General features: G+C 43.5%; 1 protein-coding gene across 2 annotated transcripts in view; it reads left to right on the top strand.

Moving 5' to 3' along the window:
* DIS3L2 (DIS3 like 3'-5' exoribonuclease 2) overlaps positions 1–23629 on the top strand; it is a 197756-nt gene that overhangs the window by 49115 nt on the left and 125012 nt on the right. For both annotated transcript variants that reach the window (XM_082487396.1, XM_082487397.1), the window contains one exon: positions 11752–11986. In XM_082487396.1, coding sequence (XP_082343522.1) covers positions 11752–11986 — 235 coding nt within the window. The remainder of the gene's footprint in view (positions 1–11751; positions 11987–23629) is intronic.

Below are 23629 nucleotides of genomic sequence, written 5' to 3'. Positions count from 1 at the left end.
GATACTTAATTTATGAAAAACATCAGGTATTTGTGTGTGTGGCTTTACCACAGCTGCTTTGCTGTTTTCAGCCTTGCTTTCACACTTGGGCTCTGCCTTGCTAGCCCTGTGAAATTCAGCTGTAACCTCTGCAGGACAGAATACGTAGATTTGCCTAGCGCGGTGTCAAGTGGTGCAAACTAGGCAAGATGGTTTGAATCACTTACGAAAAGTCATGGGTGATTGAAAGCAGGATTATTTTCCTTATGCACTTCGTAAAGAACCTGTTGAAAGTCTAAGGTAGATATGGAAGTCTGGGATTTCCCGGCTGTAATAGTCATTTAATATGAAGGCAGTCTCACCCGCGCTTTCTGACTAGGTGTTCAAGGACTCCTCTGTACATTTGAGTGAAATGCTCTCTAAAGTCAGGAAGCCCAAATAAATGGATTTGTAGCAGGTTCAGGTCACAGGTGGGGAACCTTTCCGGTCTGAAAACCCAGCCTGTGTATTTGCAGGAATCTTTGAGCAGAATGTGTTGCTGTCGTCTCCCTCTTCTCCACAGGCACTTGGTGCTTTATGTTGCGGTGAGATGCTGTCCTGAGTCAGAATTTGCTGATGTCGAGTGTGAAGGAGTACGTTTGGCTCACAGCTTGTCTTCTCTTCAGAAATTACTTCAAGGGACACAGAAAGCTCTCAACAGTAGAGGAAGCTGTTATCTTTTATCCCCAGTGTGAATCACCTGATTTTCTTTTCCCTGACTTAGCATGCTTTCAGGGATTATCTCCTCCAAGTCCTTTCCTCTGCGGGTGGTCCTCTTCAGCTGTGGCTGTCCCTGTTCTGGCACAGCTTCCCCTGAGCACAGAACCTTTTCAGTGCCCGTCCCAGGCTGATGGGGAAGGTGCTGAATTCACAGTGCTCTTGGTGTGCGTGATTGGAACTCGCAGCAGTGCAGCATGCCAAAATACAGCTAACCTGATGGTTGGTTGATGTCTCAACCCATTTCCTAGAGGATGGAGCTGCTTGTAGTGAGAAACCACTCTGGCAGATGGTACCTGCTGGCTCCCATATGGGAAATATAATGTTAAAGTGGACTTCCAGACTTCTGTTGCTAAAAGTCTCTAAGTTTCCTGGAATGCGTCTCCAGCACCTGTTATGAAATCCCTTTACTTTCACACCAAAACATGACTATCTGCAAAGGAAGCACTGGCTGGTTTTGTGCGGTTTACTTTAATAGTATCATGCTGGCATTGGGGAAGGCTGTTGTTCTTGGTTGGAGCCATATTTTAATACAATCGAAACCTGGTTTAGGAATTAATGTAGGTGCCAGTTTCCCTGGTGTGACAGGGTAGAAACTGTAGGAGTAGGATCTAATTTTGCCAAGCTCATTTGGTGGGATTGAGGCAGTTATAGCGGGATGCACTCAGCCCAGAGTAGCTGCATTTTGCCTTCCGTGTCCTCAAAGGAGCAGCTGATCACAACATAAGTGCGAGAATGTTCCTGCAGAAAAATAAAATGAAATAAAGATAGGGTATTCCAGCTGTTGACTGAATGCAGCCATAAAGATGGATGACTGGATAGACTAAGGAGGTAAGAAGTATTTGAAGCACTCCTAGAGTGGGAGTCCCAGTGACACTTCAGCAATGACTTATTTAGGTTCCTGATGCTCTTCTCCCACTGTGTGAATAAATAAGCAGACCTGGGCTGATGGAACACACCAGTCAAAGGAAGTTCCCACTGGGGCATATATACTCTGAAAACTTCCCTAAATTGTTCTGTAATATGACAGTTTCCAATTATGGGTTTTCATAATAAGAGGCTTATTGGCAACCAGTAATGCAAGTTAACTGTGGAAATTTCTATTGCTTTTCTTGGCCCCCATGCACTTCCTGAACAGTGTGCGCTTTGTCCCAGGTGTACCATTCTGGGCTTTGAAAGTGTGTCAAAACATGTGCAGGGCTGAGACCCCTGGGAGCTGGCACTCGGAGCCCCATCAAAAGGAACAAAAAAATAAAGTGAGGGGCTTAAGGCACAAGCCCCAACGTGTTAATTCTTGGTTGATTTGTTTGTTTCCTGCCTTGATGAGTTTAAGTGCTGATCACCAGTAAGAGATTTTCGTAGACACGTGGGAAATAGTTTTTACACAGTTCTGAACAAAGCTTCAAACCTATATAGCCTTGGGAGGTATAGGTATGCAAATATCTTGGATAGCCCTTCCAGTACATTTCGATTAGTTTGCATTGTCAACCCACTTTCCTCTTGCGGGCACGTGCGGGTGCAGGCTTGTTCAGTTTATGAAATGTTGAATAAGTCTTCAAAGAGTATCATTGTTTCCAGGAAATATGTTTTTCATACATACTTGTATTGTTTAAAAAAAAAAAAAAAAGGCAGTAATGGATAATACTTTGGGTTTGTGCGAGCCAGCGGTGTGGATTTGCTTGGCATTGCAGCTTTCAAATGATACACACTCAGCACAAGTAGATTCTTTTCTGATTACATGCAAGCAGTGTGTAATAATTACATCTTTTATAATATATATTGATTCATGGTATTGTCTTGAAATTGCAAATAATCCAAAAGCCTGTCTGCTTCTTTAGATCAGATACAAACTGGATATCTTTCTGCAGTAGTTTGCTGAAAATGCAGTAATTTCAGAGAATCATACCTTTGGAGATGTAACCTTACGTTGCTCTCTTCCTCTAATCCACCCCTCTTGAGTGATTTATTCTAGGGACTGTGCATCATAGGTTTTGTCCTGGCACCCGTTCCTGTAGTGCTGCAGTGCCTGTCCACATTACCAGAAAAAGATGGCTGGGAGACAGTTTTAAAAAAAATTAATGTTAAACCAAAAAGAAAAGAACACACACGCAAAGAAAAGAAAACCAGTTCCAGTTAGTAGAAAGGGTTTTGCTGCCAGTGTGGATGGGGCATAATTTGATTTAAATGACTTTTGAAAAACAGTTCTCAAAATTGTTCCATGCATTTTCTTCCTGGCTACTGTTGAAAATATGGAGCCGAATATTTTCTGTGATGTTTCAAACCAATATGTTCTGGCAACCTCATAGCTGGGCCCTGTGCATTACACTCTTGTTTCCAGTTCGCTGTGGCCTGGAGTGCAACACACAGCTCATGAGATGCACCAAAGTGGGAGGTCTTGCAAGGAGCAGGCAACACAAAGACTGAAGGTACAAGGAACATTTCGCTGGGGTCCAGCAGGGAGGCTGCCAGTTTTAAGGGCCTCTTTTATGAAAAGAGTTTGCTCGTAGGAGATGAAGGAACTGTGTGTGCCTCATCCGATTTTGTGAGTGTGTAGGAGAAGGTTGGTTACTGGGTGTTCTTAAAGGCTGGATGCTGAACTGCATCTTTTGCACTTCCCTGGGGTCAAACTTCTTTCACTAGGGAGATTTGTTGTACAGATGATGCCCTATGGCTGCGTATTCATCGCTGCTTTAAGTGTGACAACATATAGCTGCATAGAAGAACAGCGTGTGGGTTGGGAAGCCGTTGCTGGGCCGCGGGGTGTTTGCTGTATCGCTTCTGCTCCAGGGACTCCTGTGTTTTGGGGAATGTGTGTGGGAAGGTCAGTGCAATAGCAGTAGGTATTCTGAAAATAGAAGCTATTTTTTTAGCAGCAAATCAAATCCTGGGGGTGGCAGCAGGAGTGGAAAGTGTGGAACAAGTTTGTTGATCTGGCTATAATAATACACAGCTCTTTGTGATGCTGTTGGGAGTCCTTACCCGGGTGGCTTTTTTACAAAGGAGATCGTAGAGCATTCTCTGCAAGCGGGCACGGGAACACTGTCCTTCCCCACGTCTCCCTGACACCATTGCCCTCAGCACGTGTAAATATCACGAGCAGCTCTGAAGTGTGAATCCCCTCAAGCCCAGAGAGCTCTTTCTCGGAGGTATCTCCCAAGTAATCCTTGGGAAAGGTTGTACAGACCTACCAGGGGCCTATTATGAGCCTTTTCCAGCTCTGCTTTGAAAGCAGCTTGGGGCAAGGGGTCCACTTGGAGCTCAGATATTTCCTCTACAGGCTGCAGAGTGGCTCCTTTTTGGAGTTTTGGAGTGGTGTGATCCACGGCCCGTGGGGTACCTGGGCTGAGCAAGGAGCAGCTGCTTCTGACAACTCCTTCTTTTCCTGCTTCTCAGCAGTTGTTAGAGGGTACGGAAGGCAGGAGCGTACAGACGGAGCTGTTTAATTTATCCTGTTAGGAGAGCCAAATGAAACGAACCCGAGGGAACGTGGTGCTGATCCTAGGACTGTGTGTCCTACAGGCAGCAACACAAGAGCCAGACTCGGAAGAGATGAGTCCAGGGAGACCACACAGAGGTGGCAGGAAGGGGGTGAAGGCAGGAGTAAACTTGAGCAGAGACAGGGGCAGAGGCAACTGTCTCCTGCTCAGTGATAATGAAGTGGTGATAAACATGTTTGGAAGCAGACTGTAGGTGTGGGATGAGGGCCGGGGCCATGTGAGCGGGGAGCTTTGAGGCAAATGATAGGTCAGAGACCAGGTAGGGAGTGGAGGTACATGGTGAGGAGACACTTCTTGTTTTGACTTTAGGATTCAGAAAGGTCAGCCTTGAGAATTTTCCCTGTTGATGCTTTTCCACTTGTTATTCTGGTTGTTTGTGCGAGGTGGTAGGAGAAGGACTTGAGCTGGACTTGGAGGGGACACAGTGTAACCTGTGATGTTTTAAGTACAGCCTGAAGCACAGAGAGAAGATGAGCGAACCGTTCAGGAATGAGGTTTATTGGTGGAAGCAGGACAAAGTAGGGAAAAAAGGTGGCTGTTTGGTTTTTTTCTGCAGTTTATTCTGTTACTTGTGCAGCTGCCTGACAAGGCTGGATGTCGGGCTGTCTGCCCTGTCAGCCTGGGCTGGCCTAAACCTGGATGCTCAGTCTGATTACTTGAGTTAACTCTGCAGTAACTTTGCAGGTTAGTCTGAGCAGAGAGGGTGCAGGATGCTGGTGAGGGCAGGGGAGATGGCTTTGGATGGATTCAATTTGTTTGATGGGCGTGTTGCAGGTTTGTCTCTGTATTTTGTTCTGAAAATGGATGCATTGGATTTCATTTGTTTCTCTCCCACATCTCACCTCCTGCAGTGGGAGTGAGTCAGAGAAGAGCTCTGAAAAGACCATGTTTGTGTACTCAGATCATTTACCCCTTTGAATTCACAGGCAGGATTTGCCACTGCTGTGACAAAAATGTGTGACATCTGAGCATAGCAGAGCTCACTGGGGAGGAGCAAGTAGCCTTTTCCTAATCAAGAGGGAGAAGTTTTAGTTTGGATGTTTGTATGATTATTGCATCCAATTTGATGCCTGGAATGTAAACTATAATGTGCTGTTTAATATAAAACAGCTATCCTGTGGGCTGTTAGCAAGTGTTTCCAGTGATTTAGAATTAAAAGATTGTAAAAAAAAAAAAAAAAAAAAAAAAAAAAAAATCCAGCCCCAAACCACAACAAAAAAACCTGGTCTAACCTTACTGTTATTTTTCAAGTAATGCCATCCCTGGAGGTGTTCAAGGCCAGGCTGGATGGGGCTTTGAGTAACCTGGTCTAGGGGAAGGTGTCCCTGCCCATGGCAGGGGGTTTGGAACCAGATGATTTTTAAGGTCCCTTCCAACCTAAACCGTTCTGTAACTGCCTCTACTGAGACTAGTCACCTTTACTGAGCTGTCGTCTTGGCCAGAGCTGTTTAGTGTATGTGGGATTACAAAGAGAAGGAAGGGTGATTGGACAGGTGGTTTTTCTCTTATTGGAAGTGCCATTCTTTCTTTATCCAAGGAGCTGAGCAAGCCAGCTTTTGTTTGGTTGCTCTCTTCAGAAAAGCAAAGCTCTTCCTTGCAGTATTTATGGTAGCTTGGCTCTAGCATGTGTGTGTGAGCTGTGACAGCATCCTCATGTTAGCCAGGCTCCGTTCCTACTCCCTCGTGAGTGAACATTAGGGAACCGGCTTTTAAGTGAAGCCTGTTTAATACGGCAAAAGCTGGTAGACTAATAGATGCAGGTGTTCGCAGTATTGGTATGAAATGTGGTGTTTGTATTAGTGTTGTGGTAGCAACGGTCTTTTTAATGGTGAGATGGTAATTTGGTTCAAAGCCCCTGTTTTCAGCTGTCTCCCTTTTGAAATAACCGTTTTTAACCTGTTTCTGTTTCTTGAACTTGTTGCTTAACTAAGGCTCAACTGCAGAGTAGAGTACCAACAACTCCCACCTAAAGTTTGCCTCCCTACCCAGTATTGAACATAATAACTTGTCTATAGCTAAAGCAGAATTTGTGTTTGACCAAAGTCTTTTTCAGAAGAAAGGCATCTTGTGTTGGTTTGCAGACCTCAAGAGATGGGCTTGGGCTGAAGACCTTATTTCTCTTATAGCTGTTCCCATGTGTAGTCCTCCCTGTTTAATGTGAACTCTCTGCCCGCTAGGAATCAGTCTTCAGCTTCCACTCGCTGGTGAATCTACTGCACCTTTCTGTAGCAGCGTGAGGAGCCTCTTTGTGCATCGTCTGTCTGCCCCAGTGAAGAGAGTTACCGTTAATGGCTTGTCACTTCTGAAATCTTTTGAATAAATTACACATTTTGGGTTTGATTACTCGTTATGTGGCATTTGGCTGGGTTTTGACTGACTTAGGGAGAAGATGTGTTCTGCTGTATCATCTCCATTCTTCCCCAGTATCCTTATGAAAATACATGTTGCACAAGTCTGGCATCTCTCACCAGTGCAGTATTATAGAGCTAAGATTGCTTTTCTGTCTATAACACTAAGTGTCCTATTGCCGAGATTTTTTGTTCATGAGGAATCTTTCACATTCTTTTCAGAGTCAGCGTTTTCCAAAGCAGACCCATTCACAGGCATTGTTGCGTATTCTTAGATACTTGAGTTTACTTTTGGCTATTCTCAAGCATTCTGGATTCAGGTCAATCTTGTTCACCAATTGGACCTGACTGCTCTGTCATCCACAAGTTTTATTACCAGTGATTTAATATTTAGTTGCACATTATTGGGAATGCTTGGCCTACTGCAGAACTCTGTGGAATCCCACCAAAAACCTAATTCCCAGTGGATTGTTCTGTGTACTTGTGGGTTTCCTACTTCATGTTCATTGCAAGACCTTTGGGGGCTTTGGTGAATTCTGGAGCGGCAAGAGGGATACCTCCCAAGGGGTCTAGCTGATGAAGTTTGGCTAATATGATAAATGTCATAAGCGTACTCCTTCATTATCAAATCTAATAACTGTTTTGAGGTTTGGTTTTGTTTTGGGTTTTGGTGGGTGGTTTTTTTGCCTTTTTTTTTTTTTTTTAAATGAGTCATGTATCTATTTGTTGTTTCTTTTTTAAGTGAAAGCAAATGCTGCCTTTGAATTTCTGAAGCAGTTCAGCTATGGAAAAAAGGGCAGCAAACACTGAGCACAAGTAGTTGGATGTTTAAAGTAGAATTTAGGATGCTCTCTCCTTGAAGTAATAGTGATGTCCTGGAGCGTGGTGGGCAAGTTTGACCTGAAGAATCCCAAGAATAGCATGCTCTAGTGGAAATGTCTAAAATTCAGTATTTTAGTCCCTCCTTTTAATACCAGTAGTTTGAATGAGATGAAGACTTTCACTTTTATTGAATCTGTGTCCAAAACAGCTGTAGGGAAGATGATCCCGTTTCCTTACCTGCCAGATGCTTTCAGTGAAGGAGGTCTCTGCACAAGCTTCTGTTGTTGAAAACAGTGACTTTAACCATGCAAGGTGCATCCGTCCAACTGTGTCTAGTCCAGCAGTCATCCATGACTCATCTTCAGATCTGTGAGGATTCAGGGATTGCTTGTAAGGATTGGAGATGAATAAGGAAGAAATCAAACCTTTTAGTATCAGGCCTAAGCACTTTGAGGGCTCGCTGCATTAATTGGAAAAAGCCTGGGGGCTAATATTGCAAAGATGATTGAAAATCACTGGTCTGGTTCAGTAGTTTGAGATTATAGACTAATGTATGAGTTGCTGCCTCTTCAACGGCAACAGTTAAGAACAGAAAAACCCATATCTGATCTGAGAATCAACAGGCCTGGACTTTGTCCATGTGTGGATGTGAGGGTTAGGTGGAAAGTCTGTGGAAAGCGTGGAACTAACGGGGCAGGTATAAGATTGCTTGTGGCAGAGAAAGCCGTTTCTCCTGCAGCTCAGGAGGTAACCCTTGTGCTTTCAGACGCACAGACTCGTGGTTCAGTTTTCTGTTGGAACAAATTCCTCCCGAGTAAGGACAATGGTTCGTTTGATGGCTACTTCAAGACTGGGCTGAATGCAGCGAGGTAATCACTCTGCTGTCCAGATTGTACGTATCCATGCCAGGATGTACTTGCCCACTAGCTGTTTTTTATTACATTTATGGTTGAAATGGGATTTTCATTCAAAGATCTTGTGTTCAGTCAGCTATGACTTTACGAACTAGTCACTGTGGGGCAGAAACTTGATGCTTGTTCAGTGATAGATGTTTGTTTAAAGTTGGAAGAACTTATTCAGCCACTATCTTAAGGATCAGACATTCAAGTAAGTAACTGACTTTCGTCAAAATGCTTATTAAGTTTTTTTTTGGTTTTATTAAAAAGCATATGAAACCATAAGGTTGACATTGGACTTCCCAGGTCAGGAAGTTAAGGTCCTTTAAGGGAGTTTAACCATGCATCCTGGGGTGTTTGCATGGTAGTAGGGTCATGCGTTTCACACATACGCAGCACGGGGGTATCCCCTCCTTCTGGGTCCATGCAGAGTCAGCTGCATTGGCAAAGAACAATGCTCTGTACTGCACGTATGACTACGTGAGAGACTTAGCCAATTGTATGTTTTATTTATTCTGCATCTCTGATAAGTACCGATATATTCTAACTGTGTGTTATGTCATGTGAGAGCTTCAATAGCATAATAAGAAATAGGAGAGTGCAATTATCATCAGTTTCTGGTTTCCGAGATGCTGCATGTGAGAAATGCTTATTCTGTCACGGTCAGATTTGCTGCTGCTCGTATACAGAAGGATCCTGCTTTTTGGAATCTGTGTGATGAGCTCATGTTGGCCAGCAACTCTGATCATCTTAAATGGAGTAATTGTACCCATTGAACTCCCGATTGTGTAAAGTCTTATGCAGCTTTCCAGTCTTGTGATGTACAGCTTCCCTAAATTTTTGGTGTGATGTAAGAAATCTTGGGTGAAATTCCCTGCTCTGTTATGTATGAGGTCAGCCTAAATGATCTGTCTTGGCCTTAAAAAGAAAACAGATCCTATCACCCATGCTTGCCAGCATCTGGACATTTTGCTGCGCTACCCTGCATGGAGGTCACGATTTTGTTGACTCTGGAAAACTTTACTTAAAAATCCATTTGCAAATCCTTAAGGAAATGTGTGACTGGGGGCTTAGGTACTCACAGCTGGAGTATCGTGCTAGCTAGAGACAGCGGCGTGTAGCCTCTAGCTTGGGGGAAGCATGGTAATTTTAGCGTATAGCATTTAAAAAGAAATCCGTATCTGCTGCTTTCTTTAATGCAACATAAACTCTTCAAGCATAAGCTTTTCAGTGCTGCGTCTTTAGAGAAGCACTTCCTGTCATTCAGGTATATTTGATGTTGTTCGCTGCATTACATATAGAAAGCTTTGTAATTTAGCACCCGAAACACATGTCTCGCCCTCCAAAGAACTACTTGGAGAGAAAGAAATTCAGGCAAAGCCTGAAGGGGTGGAAGAAAATGAGCTCCTGCTGCAGTTGCACACTTCCACACATCTGGTGCAACTGAAATTTAAGAGCTGAATACATCCCCATCTGACCACGGTAGGGTCCAAACATTACTGTTGACACTGGTTTTCTTTTTGGATAGGCACGCTGGCAGAGTCACTAGCGTGTGGAGCCTTGTCAGCTCTCTAATCTAATAGACTGTTCTTGCCCAGACCATTGTGTGTCAGTATTTTATGTACCAAATGTAGCCAGGTTTAATAATCGACCATTTTCCCACCTTCTGCCAAACTTTTTCCCTTTTTGTGACAATTCAATGTTTGAGTCAAAACCTGCTATGGTAACAAATTATATACATATTAAAAATGAAAATAAAGATGGAAAGCAGAGTCACAAAAGGTAACAAGAGTTCAAAGCAATGTCATCTGAGTTTTTTTCTTTTTAAAGACTTGAATTCAACCCTGTCTTAAAATTGATTTTATTTCTTTTATGTGTTGTGAAAAGATTATAAAGAAGTGGGTACTGCTTGAAAGCATGACTGTAGCTCTGTATATGTAAAATTGTGAAAGTCTTCCCTGTACAGGACTGATTTGATCTATATGCTTTTTAGTTTCTAAACAATAATTTGTGGAGCTTTTGGGATTGTATTTTTCTTACTTGGAATGGTTGCTGCCAGCGAAGACCTGTCGAGGCTATTTATGCTTATTTCTAGTGACTCTGTCATATGAAGTATGTTACCAGAAAGGGTTTTTTATTTTTATTGCATTTTTTTTAAAGAGCCCTTCACTTGCCTTGCTGGTGGCATGAGTTGCTGCTGTCATGTACTGGGTTAGCGATACTGAGGACTGGGGACCTCCGAGGAGCATCTCCAGGCAATTACCTGCCTGGCAAACACCAGTACCACATAGAGAGGAGCTCAGTCACCGAGAGGGCCTTGGAATGCCGTCACCTGGTTTCTTTGTGATTTTAATGTTTAGTAGGTTATTTCTCATTCCATGCTGATCTGAATTTCACACTGAAGTACCTCAGCTTGAGCGAAACTTAAGCACTTTTGGAACTAAAACCTGGATCTAGGCTGCAGGGTCAGGTGGGTGCTTGCAACTCGCAGTTGGTTGCGTGAAGGATGCTAGTAAAGGCATGTGCGTCCAAGGTATGAACCGTTTTGATCATGATAACCTGAGATGGAGCAGTTCCTGCCTCTGTCACACCCGATGCAGGTCTGGTGTCTACTTTACTGGGACAAGTGTCCTTCATGATTTTGTTTGACATGATTACACATGCGGTTTCTCCTCCCCCGGTGCCATTGCTGCACTAAGGTGGGGACAAAGCTGTAGCGATGGCCAGACTTACTTATCTGAATTATCAGTTAGTTAATGGTTAAGTAATTTGTGCTCTAATTGAGTTCATTCCTCTTGGTAATTGAATTAGGAGATTTGTATAGGTAGCAGCAATAATTGAGTGCCTTTAACAAAACGTCTGGAGCCTGAAATAAATACAGAGCTTGGTGCCTTACCAAGCCGCCACAGTCCAGTTCCTCCGCAGGTCGCAGGGCACCGCGTTCTCGGGTCTGTACTTTTTCAGTCTGTTCTTAATTGTGTGTTGGGGAGCTCTCCCGGAGATGTGCTTTGACACGGTCCCAGCATTCACTGGAAATGCCTGAGTTTTGGGACTTCCCAGGATGATTAGTGTATCTTGGTGAACAATGGTCTAAGCAACTTGTTAAATTGCAGTGTATCCTCCTCCCTCTCTGTGCTTACTCCCGACTTCTGGAGAGCCGATTAGAGGCTTGGCAGGAACTGTATGGTTATGCTCTAGATACGCTTTGGATACATTATTGTCACAGTTGAGGTATTGCAAAAGCCATGCCATTCCCGTCTTTATCCTAGAGAGGTACCTCTTTGGATTGTGCAATATCGGTGGCTAATTACACGGCAATTGCAGTGTGCCACCAGCCACCCACAATTCATTGTCAGCTCCTTGGGGATGCAGATGAAAAACGAAAGATAATGTTTTCTTTCTTCGGTCCAGTGATTTAGCTTGCCTCTTTTTTTTAATCCCTTGCTCCTTCAGGTAATAAAGCCAGATGGTAGTGACAAAGAAACAGAAGCCACGCATGAATCAGATGTCCCTGAGGATGTGTTGGGGACTTGCGTTCCTCAAGAGACAGCAAAAGGCGATGCTAAAAGTCCGGATGTCATTATAGAAGCTCAGTTTGACGATAATGATGCAGAGCATGGACAAGACCACTTGCAGGATACGATGGCTGACGACATTAAGAAACTTTCCCTGGATACTGGTGAAAAGGGTGAGTAGATCAGATTGCTGATTTAAGCCTTTATTTGTGCAAACTGTTGAAGTATTACTTTGTTGCTTTGCTTTGCTGCAAGATATAAAATAGAGGCATAAAAGCTTAATGCCTTATCACTTCTGTCCCTTTCTGCTAAACTGCCTTCATAGCTTTGAATGGATATTAAGGACTGGGTTTTATGTAGTTTTGATTGATGCAAAGTAAATCTGTGAAACAGAAGTCACACCTTTAGATTTGCAGTTCTCAGGGCTGTCTGGGGATTGCTGGTTGCTGTTTAATTCAAGATGCTGTTGTAGCAGTTTCCTTCATCGCAGCTTGGCTGGGCAATCTGTGTCTCATTTTGGGGATAAGAATATATTTCCTTGGGGGCAGTTAGGTTTGTTGCTGTTTTCAAACAGTTGAGTTATGAGCAACTTAAAGATTTGGTCCATTTAAAAAGAAAATTGCACTAAAACCTAAAGCCAATTATGCGATCTGTTTTGAAGGCAAACCTATTTTATTCTGAATCTGAATTCCATCCAAACCATCAAGTGTTGCTTAGGGCAAAATAAAATAGGCTCCCCTGTCCCAAACTGTGCTTATGCTGCTCTTTGCATGTCCTTTCTAGTGCTAAATCCCCTCCTGAAGAGCTGCGTGTTGAAAGGATTCTGACAATTAGCACATTTAACATGTGCCTTCAGCTGCCGGTGAAAAATTTGCCAGTACAGATATTCTGGTGCATTCCAGACGTGTGCCCCAGTTGTCCAGCAAAAGATGGCAGTAACTTAGGACATAAGTAGCTGTTGGTTTCTGACACATCTTGGTGGTGGTTTTAAAGCTGTTCTGTTTAATAACTCGTGTTTTCCTGAGAGATTGCGTTTGAAGATGCACATACCTCTGCCTGTACTCTTGGTAGACTTCCATTTTTCACACCCATCTGCTAATAAAACTGGAAATAACATTTGAGTGGAAGTGTTATAGTTTTTATGACAAAACATTGGTTTCAGATCATGAATGGAGCTGCCACCTCACCAGTTCGTGATGCTGTTTCCTTCTGGGTACCTCCACTGTCTTTGAGTTACTGCCAAAGTATGTGAACCAACTTCCGTGTTGTTCCGTTACTTTCCAGCACAGGGCTTGAGTTGGGAGTTACTCGTCTTGTCTGCAGATGTTTTACGCAGCTAATTATTAACCCCATCTTTTTTGCAGTCTTGGACACTGTGTTATAGCCGCACACCGTTGAGCTGCCACTTTGACTCTGACTCGACAATTCTGTGTCTCCTAAAGTGCTCCTGAGTCGCACGTTGTGTCTGTTGCATCTCTGTTGCTTCGGATAGCAATGCCAAATTAAAATTCAGAGAAATACATTCTAGAGTGACACCAGCATTTAAAATCAATACAAACTTGAGCCAATATCTTATTTTACCTGTATAACTGTGCTTTAGTGTAAAGGCTTGATGAGAGTTACTTTTCTTGATGCATCGTAGTTCCTGGAGATGCTCTGGAACAACCTGTGTTGGAGGTTATCAAGTCATCTCTTAAAATCTGTGCCATCTGAGTGGTTTTTAGGATTTAATTCTATCTTTGGAAAATACTTGTAGGGCAGATGTTAAATCAGCTTATTGTCTACACAGTTGAAATGAAGCCTACTTTTCCATTGCAGTTGCCTAAGCCAGATGTTTTCTTTTGTTTTCAAGGCCTTTCTGTGTTCATCCTTAAGAAGCCGTGTGGCCGATGTGGATGTGCCAGTTAGATTTCTGCTGAGTTTGTGTTTTGCTATCACCTCTTTTAGTAGTTGCTTCAGCTTCTTTGGCCATATAACCCATACAGATTTTTCTCTAGTTTCTTCTTGCTCTGCTTTTTAATGCCCCCCTTTTTTAATACATATAAAGTTTACGATGCTGCTTTTTCTGAAGGTGTTTTTGAGCAGTTGATGATTGCTTTGGCTTGTTTCCTGTCTTTCATGCGATTTCTCATATCATCACTTATCCAGATTTTAAGTCTTGCCTGGAAAACAGCAATAGTTATTCTAGCATCAGTGATAACTGTCAGTAAAAAAGAAAAGATCCTGCCAAATTCAGCCTTCACAGGTGTGGCTCAAAACTCTTTTTTTTTTTTTTTTTTTTAAAAGGACCAAACATACACTTTTTCAAGGCAGAACTTAGCTAAGGCCACCCACTGAAATGTGGGACCGGCACTGGGAGGCAGAATGTTTTGCAGGGTTGGACCGCAGTGAGTGGAAGTGCCCTTCCCAGTGTAACGTGGGCCTCCCCTGGGAGGGCTGCTGGGCTGATGCTGCCCGCTGAACTCTCAAGCTAACTGCATAGGGGTCTTTTCTTTTGTGTTACATCCCTTCTGCTGGCAACAGCTACTGCAACAAAACACAGAGGTGTGTACAGGAGATGAGATCCCATGGGGGGGGGGTGGTGTGTGTCTCGCTGACCCACCAAAACTGGTGCTTTATTTAGTTTCCCTGAGAGCATTGCTTTGTAGGGCTTATTACACAAACTTATTGCATGGCCTTATGCACAGGAGGGAGCAGATGAAATAATTTGTGGCCAGTGCAACTCTTAAATGAACATTTGTAGTGGCCTTTCTTCTTTTTTTCCATAACATAGGGCAGTCTAAAGGTTTCAAGCTGGACAAAGATGCCAACGATGGTATCATGTTTAATAAAATAAAACCAAGAAAGTCTATCGTGTTCTCGTGTGCGCTTTATACATATATGTGCACATGTATATGTGTATATATATATAAAAAGATGCATTTACATATGACCTAAACAAAATCCAAACTAAGCAACAACCCACCAGATTTCTGGGGGTGAAAAATATCCATAGCTACCCTAATTGAATCAAAAGTAAATTTTACTCGTTCTGGGGTGACAAAACAGAGCCGTGTTGCTCTAGACAGTACCAGACAGTGCTCAAATCTTTGTGCATGTACAGAAGCTCTGCAGATTGCTGCCTCTCAGTTGCAAGATGACTTCAGTCTGTTCTGACGGAGGAGTAGAATTACGCAAGATCTTTGCTGCTGCCTCATTTGTTCTGCTGCTGATGGTCAGAATGAACCATGAAGAATAAAAGTAGATGTGTCATTCGAATAAGAGCACACTGGGTCATGCTGGGAGTGCAGGCTGTTTCGATATCTTTTCTGTCCTGGCCTGTGTCCCATCCCTCATTGTGGCTCTGTTCCTCTTGAGAGCACCAGTCACCCTCTCCATCTCTAGTTACACACTGGGGCAAAGAAGTGTGGATTGGCCCTTGCTGTCAGAAGCTCTGAAGCATGAAACATTGTGTACGCTGATTATGGCCCAGACTTGAGTGGACTGAATTTCCCTGAAGTCATTGTACTTTGGGCTTCCTATGCCCCTGCGGGGCTTAAAGCAGACTGGTAGAAATTGTTATGCATGGGGCTGCAGGCTGAGACTCAGAGTTGGATCTGTCTTCACGAAGTGCTGCAGTTACGAGAGCTGTGCCCCCTGCCCTTCTCTTCCTAAGACCCTAGAAGGGATGGGATAAGCAAGAAGGAAGTCCACAGAAGTGAAGAGACCATCACATTCAGGCTAATTCTCAGCCCATGTACTTTCCAAAAGTTCTGGTGCTCATAAAAGTGCGTCAGTCTTGCTTTGCTTGAGGATATTTAAATAAAAGTTCATAACTGGTGTCACTATGCCAGAAGCTGTCCTGGTCAAACGAGTTTGCTCTGCCTTTCTGAACTCTTCTTGCAAAGAAGTTGGGTTAAAGATTGTCTTCAGAAAACTCCCTGATCTAGGAAGCAATGAGCCATTTTCCTCTCCAGCATGCTGTTCTACATGAAGGGCTATATTATCCTGTTCCCAACGTTAGATTTTCTTAATGTTAAGTTTTGGTCATTGGAGGTAGGTCTTTTTTAGCACAGTTGGAAATCTCTTTCCTCTTGCATTTTCAGCTGTATTTCCAAGGTATAAATATCTCTACAAGCTGAAGAAACTTTTTATCTGTTGTTTATTTTTTTCTTTACAAAGACAGTGAGAATGAGCACCTTGAAGAAAGTTTCTCAACTCTCTTACTAGTGTCCTTCAAACCCTCTATGGGGTTTCTATGCCCTATTGAATTACGGGCAAAGAACAAGGCAATAGCATCCTGGCACTAGTCTGGACAATATTGTGTACACAGAAAAGATTAATTCTCTGTAGTACTTGGTATTGACATGTAACTCCTGTGTTTTACCCTGACGCCTCAACTTACTCTGTGTCACTGCTGTCCAGAGAAGTCATCCGCCAGTTGACACGACCTTTGCCAGGTCTGTAATTCTTTTCCTTAATCCTCATTCACATCAACTACTGCAACAGAGGTAATGTAACTTATCACTTAATACTGAGCTCTAGAATACATTATTTCTGTGACTTGTCACCGCAGTAGAAGGATTTTTGTTACACCCCATTTCAATGTGTAATAAAACCCGGAATCTTCTCTGTATCCTCCTAACCCAGGAAAAGTGCAAAATGTTCTGTACAGAGTACTTTACGATGCTGTATCCCTACACAGACTTGTGTGTCACTTGAGTTTCATACAAACATGAGCTGTCTCTTGTTAAATATTGGAATCAGATTACTCTGATAAAGAAACATCAGCAATTGAACAGTAGCAGCTACTTGTACTCTTGAGAATGGCAGCTGTGCTCGTAAAAGCGCCTCGGCCTTTCTTAGCAAAAGGGTATTCAAATAAAAGTTTGTAAAACTGTGTCACTATGCCAAAAGCTATCCTTGTCAAACTAGTTTGCTCAGCTTTTTTCAACTCTTCTCACGAGAGATCTTACTTTACCAGATATGCAGAATATCCTGCTTCCCACGGGGTGGCTCACAGAAGTCATCAAGTTGGTGGACTGGCTGCCCCGGCAGCAATCAGATAGTTGTGTTTGTTCAGGATTTCCACTTACACCTACACTTCTGCAAATCAGAGTTTTGAATATGTGAATGTCCGAGGCTTGGTCACTGCCTTGACGTAATGAAGTTTGAATAGAAATAGCTAATTTACGGGCAGAGTGAACTGACAGCCAACTCAGCCAATTGTGTGATGGAAAATTGAATCGGATAGCTGATAGTTAATAGGTAGAGTCAGAATTTGGGTTGGAGCTGCTGCAGAACTTGCTTCTGTCTGCCTGTCTAGCCAGTATTGGCCAGGTGGACACTGGCAGGTCTCTTTTCAAGTCAAATGTGACCGTCAGTCTCTAACAGCCGCAGTAAAGTCAGAAATTATAATCTAAAATTGCTAGGTGCTCACTGGAGCTCACTGGTACTGACTGGAGGCTGTTATTGAGTATTTCAGGGTTACTTGGCTCAACAGAAGTGGTGGCATTTGGGACCTCCACAGTACGGTTGTGTGATAATGCATTAAGCCATTCTTTTCCCAAGATAACACTCAGTGCTTAGAAGAGTTTTTGGATCCTTCTAGCAAAGGAGAAAATGCATTTATAATTTAGAGTTTAATCTCTGATTTGCACTTCCGCACCTTCTCGTGTGCTTCTATGCCCCCTCTTATGATTTTGTGTGCTCTCTCTCTTCTTTGAAGCTTTACTAGACACTGACCTGCCTTTTGTGTCTTCCTCTGGCACCTGGAGCCCTTCTGCAGTTAGGAGGGTCTTGTATTGGCGTAGGCAGAGTTTAGGGAGATACTACTATTCCTCTCTTTGGCCAAGGCTGGTAGGGAAAGGATGATGGCGATGAGAATCTGGACCACGTGCTGTCCCTCTGCTCTGCTCACGTTCCCTCTTCTTTCAGTTTAGCTGTCATGATATCTCTGACAAATTTGGAGCCCGCCAGTGTCACTGGCTCCTGGAAGGAATAAATGTTTTTCTCACTCCTCTTCAGAGGCTCCCGTTCACTCTGAGTGCTTTTAAGGAGTCTTCACGCTTCTTTCCTAGCCTGCAGCTTTCTGGAGATGGATCGTCTCCACTGCATAGCTCTTAACATTTCTAGGCCACAGCAGAGTGAAAGCTCACCAGGAAATCTTCTCAGTTACACGGCTTTTAATAGAAATCCTTGAGGTGGAACTGTCAAAAATCAGATCGGTTTCACTCTGCTGAAGCCTGGAAAACCAGCAGAGAAGCTGGAGCCGTTTCAGCTGCTCGAGACAGCTCTGTGTTAGTTTATCCTAAGTTCATGTTTGCGGGTCTCTGGATCTAGCTCTTTTGGTTGTTGCTATAACTTTTCTTAAATGAAAGCATAGATTTCTTGAAGAATAAACAGTGTAGCAACTTAAGCAAAATGTTCTACTGGTATTGAACAAATTGGGCTTTACCGTTGCTTTGATTAAATGCTATGGGCTGAATAAGCTCCAGTTATTCTTTTGTTGCACAGCTGAAGCCTGCGATGGAAGTTAGTGTTGGGAAAGCTTCTTATGCTGTTTTTCTCTAGTAAGTTATCTTGACCCTCAAATGACTTCTTAAGTGAGGCAAGAAAAAAAAAGAAGTTACTTATGCAATTAGGTAACAGGAATTAGATTAAGTTCAGCGTATTACCATATGTTTCTGAATTCACCTGTGTTCCTCCTTTGCGTTACAAGTTTAGGTCAAGTAAGTGAGAGGGCATGATACTGGGAAAGAATGGTGGGTGTGGAGATAAACATATTAGAGTATGGTCATTGTTAGCACCAAGGTTTCCAGGATGAATCAGATTAGGATTCATTCAACTAACATATTTTCCATGCAATAGTAAAATTGGACACACACACTTTAGGAACAAATGCACGTACAGGAAGGAAGAACATTAAGTAGATAGGCAAAATACTCAATGGAAATGTTGTTGTAACATTTTAATTTTAGTTGCCATTAAAGTAATAAAACTGTATTTATGTAGACTGCAACACTGCCTGATTTTTTGGAGGTTTAATTCCGTTGCAATAAAGCTTCCAACCCCGCTGTTGACTGGCAGCTTCTCAAGGATGTGCGGGGGCCAGGAGGCCTGAGAACCTGTGCTGTGGTCGTCGAAATGTTACGTGGCTACTGAGACAGCTACAATTTGATTTCTTGGGCTAGATGGCAGCTTCCCAAAAGGATGTTGAATCTTTGTTGTGGATGAGGCTTGGAGGGTTCTAAGGAGAAGTGACACCCCTGTCTTGTCATTCTGCCATCTCCTCCATAATTCCTCGTGGAGGTGGCTAAATATAACTAAATAATTACATGCTTGGCTGCGTTGCATGTGTAAGGAAGCCAGCGACACTCATCTCTTCATATTGCCTCTGCTCTGTGTTATTGCAGATGTTCGTCTCTCTGCTGTACACACTCGTTATTATGCCTTTCCTCTCCCTCTCTGAGGTTCTCCTCCTGCCTGTGCATCTTCAAAAATCTTCTTGCTAATCATCTGAGTCTCCTGGTCCTCATCTTCAGTGTGCCGTTGGGCATGCAGGTGTGTGAGTTCAGGTATTTAGACATGAACAGCTGTGGCTGGATGAGTCTGCTTAAATGAGTATTCAAAATAAACATCTCGGAGGAATTTAGTCCTGTTCGTTAGACACACAGTTCTGTGATGAGACAACTCAGGAGTGCTGCATGGTTTGGAGCCAATTTGGTTCTTACCTGCAGAGTCCTCTTGCATTGCACACGGGAGCTGTTTGGCTGGTGTTGGACTGGCTGCATGTGTTAAATTCCAAAGCTGTTGGCTTAAGTGTCTCATCACAGGGAACTACCTGTCTTCCCTCCATCACGGGTGGAAAGCTCTGTGTGTGGAGATATAAATGCTTGCAAAATACTACCTTTTGGGTAGGGAGGAGAAGCTCTTCAGCCTGCTGGGGGAGACTTCAGAGAGAGCTCACATGGACCTCTGTATTGCGTACTCCATGGGGGAGAAATCTGCAAAGGTCAGGAGAAGCTCAGAGCTCCTACCTCTGTAGGTACTGAAATAAATTTGTAGGAACTGAAATCATCCAGCTAGGGACAGGTGGTTTTTTTTAAAAAAAAAAAAAAAAAAAAAAAAAAGAAGAGATCCCTTTGCTTTGATCCTCAAAAAAATACGTTTTGGTTTACTTGGTGAAGGGAGGACCAAGTATGATGTGAACCACTGGTTCCTACCATCAGTTTTGTGCTCCGGAGGAAAAACCTGTTCTGTGCCAATAAATGTTGGTGACAGAATGTGAAGAACCCTTGTCCTGTCTTCTAAACAGCAGTACGTTTCCTTCTCGTTGTCCCTAAAAATTAAGATTGTAGCACAATAGGGTAATCCAGGACAAATCTGTGCATGCATTTGAATGTATCGCTTTTTGGTTGAAGGGAGTTTTCATTTCCATAGCTCTTGTGTTGATAACAGACAGAGCTTCAAAAAACACATCCTTTTTGAGTGTGACACAAAATCCTTGAAATATTTATAATAAATTGGTTTGGTTTACACTACTTTCCTTCTGTATTTGGTACTAAAACATAATATACTGAAAACTGCTTATTGAAGCAGGCATCAGAGAACCTAAGTGTTGCTATTTAATTAGTAAGTCTACTACTTACTGCTACTGAGAGGTTTACAGATGTGCTGGTATCTAAGCACTAAGCTGAAAAGCAGTATTTTCTTTTTTTAAAAGCTTCATAGCATTAATGCCTTCTGAGGGGATTCTTAGATATGCCCATGTAGAGTAAGCCAAATAACTGCTAAAGTTTTTTTTTTTTTCCTCTAGCTGAAGTAGCAAACATTGAACTAATTTTTTTTAAACTTGTTTCTTTCCATGCAGGGAGGGAGATTTTTTTTTTTTTTCCAGTGAGTTGTTTTTCAGATCTGAAGCTATGATATATTTTCATTTGCAAGTGGATATTGCATCTTTAATTGTATTCTTTTTGGACAGAATTGCAAATTTCCACAGTGACCAATGCAAACCCAGTGAAAATAATTTTGGATCTGTCACAAGTAATCAGAATTCTAGTCTGATGACTTTTGGTCCACTTTGGCCACCTTTTAATGTCATGGTAATTTAATTGTAAAAGGAAATTTGGGGGGCTCTAAAAAAAATAATACTTGACCTAGGAATGCCTGTCAGGCAAACCTAAGTGTGTATTGAAGCTGCCTAAGCTGATCTCTTACAGAGGGAGGCAAATTCCAAGTGTCCTGGACCTACTTTGTTGGTAATAACATAACTAATTTGAGTTGCTTTTTGTATCCAGTGCCTAATTTATTTTTTTTTTTAAAGTAAGACTGTTACAGTTTTGGTTTGTCAGATAATCGCTGAAAGGAAAACACCGAGATTATAATGCAGTTTCACTGGATCCTGGTTGCTGAAGTGTGTTTTCACTGTAAGATAAGCTTATGAAGTATTGCCCAAGCTAACATAGTAAATCTTTCTCAGAAAACATGTCTTTGCCCAGGGTGGAAATATTGAATGGTCATTGGATAACCACCGCAGTAAAGGGGTCAGAATAATTCATTTTTAGTTTGGCATAATGCAAAGAGTTTCTTCCCACCTCCTCTGCTCAAAGTCATGCTCCTCTCCCAAGTTAACTCTCCTCAAGAATTGCCTCTGTGGCTCTGCCCTGTTGTGGGAGATGTTTGCATCTTTCAGCTCAGATCTTCTAGACCACCAGTCTCCGGTGGGGCCCCGATGCTTCTCCACCCGCCCACCCACCAAGTTCCAGCTTTGCTGGAGGGAAGGGGGATGTGCACTGAAAGGCAGGGACCGTCAGAAGTGTATTTAGGGGACGCGGAGACCAGGCTTTTGTGGCAGCTTACTTCTTTCTTGATGTTTCAGTTGAGACTGAGGTCTCTGTGCAGCAATTTCACAACTGATCAAGGTCGTCATTGGATCTGGGTAATTCTGCTTTCTGGGCAGAGGGGTTTGTCACAGGGAGCTCTCATGGCTGCTGCTCTGCTATTGGAGACCCCCAAGCACTAGATGCAACCCTGGTACCGACAGTGTTTTGACTTCAAAAGGAGCAACTACAAGCTATGGAGGAGTCCACATCTCGGCCCCACGAGTGCAGATTTCTTTGTGAGTCTTCTTCCCCGTCCCTCGTTTCAGGAGCGCTGCCGCTCAGTAAACGACCTGATGACCTTTTAGATACTGAAGTTGATTAAGTAGATGGCTGGGATTTGCTTCCTTCTTTCTTTCTGTTGAGGGTATAATTGTAGATCCCAGCCTGTGTCTGCCGGAGTCTCTAATAATCCCAGGATTTTTTGGGAGGGATACTGAAATTTGAGAGACCCCCGAGGAAGAAGGTACTTTCCAGCCAGCCAAAAGCCCCATGTTGATGTTGGCTGAGAGGAAAAAAGGCAGGTTCTACCATGTGCCAGCGTGAGAATTTAGAGGCTTCCTGGTACCTGTACGGAGTTTGCATGGGGCTCAGCTTCAGCAGGATGGGGGGCAGTGCCCCAGCCCTGCCTGTGCTTTGTCCCAGGCAGAGGACACCGTGCTGACCCATTTGACCGTGAGAGCTCTGTCCTGGTACTTCTGTGCTTTTGCGTGTGTGTATGTGATACCTCCCAGGGACACCACTGCTGTCTCCTTTTCTAACAGGGAAAGCTGCTGCAGTGAAAAAACCCTAGTGACATTTTTGAGAAATGGGAGCTGGAAGGAGAAGTGGGAAGAAGGCAGTGCTAATAAGGGCATGTTCCTTGTGTGGCTCCTGGTGCTTTTCTCATTCTTGCCTGCTGGACCTTGAGTCGCTGCTGCCATTCTGCTATGCTGGGAAAGCCGCATATGCAGCTCTTGGTTTTTTCTGCAAACACGTTTAGATCTGGTTCCTCTTCCAACCAGTATGTGGCGTTCAGTGGGGGAGAGTTGACTCCAGTAAAGCCCTGGGCTTGTGGCAGGTGTGCCTGAGCCCGTGGCCTTTGGAAGGCTACCAACCTCCCCTTGCCCTCTGCCCCTGCCAGTGTTTCATTGTCCCAGATCATCCTGTTCTTTGTCCTACCTGTCTTTATGGTTGGCACACCATAAACCCATGACTATTAACGGATGGCTTGAAATTTTTTAAGAAAACAAAAGGGCTCCTTGCTTTTATTCTTTATGAACTGATTGCTTGGTATGACCTGTAGCTGGCAGAGGCCTTAGAGGAGATAAGCAAATAAGGTGTATAACTTGAGGAACCCCACTTCTTAAACTGTTTATAATTTTCCAAGCAATTTTTTTCCTCAGCTTGTTTGTCTCCATGCAACTCTGGGTGGTTTTACTCCTTAGTAGCCCCAGCTGTGGTACATCTGAGTTCCATTTCAGTGGGAGAAGTAAAAGAGAAAGGGGTTTGCTGCTGCTACTACGGCTGCTTTTTGAAGGAAAGTAGATTTTTATTTAAACCCCTGAATATCTGTCTGTTCTCTTGGCCTTGCTAGCAAGTCAGTAAAGATAAAATAAAGTTAGTGTCTTAGGTTCTTCTGAAGAAGATGATCTCTGGGGAGAGGCAAAGTCTGAAGAGCTTTCTATGAGAAGGCAAAGCTGGGGATAATTAGCGGCATATGAGAACCAGAGTTTATCATTAGAGCGATAGCCGTCATTGTCAAAGTACTGCTGGGGTGACGTTGCCCGAAGGCAACCCAGGCCGTCCGCGGCAGCAGGACCATCTGTGAATGTGGCCTCCTGACGGTGGTGCACAGCCGTTCCCCTTGGGGCAAGCTGCTGCCACCCCGGCTCCCCCCGAGCGCCAGCCCCCGGTGCCCCGGCACAACTCGGCGCTGCCGGCAGCTGCAGCCTCCCCTCCCACAGCCTGGCCCCC

Source organism: Vanellus vanellus (genome assembly GCF_965231255.1).
Source record: "Vanellus vanellus genome assembly, chromosome: 8".
Taxonomy (NCBI): Eukaryota; Metazoa; Chordata; class Aves; order Charadriiformes; family Charadriidae; genus Vanellus; species Vanellus vanellus.
The sequence above is the reverse complement of the archived record's forward strand: the minus strand, read 5'-3'. Positions and strand labels throughout refer to the sequence as shown.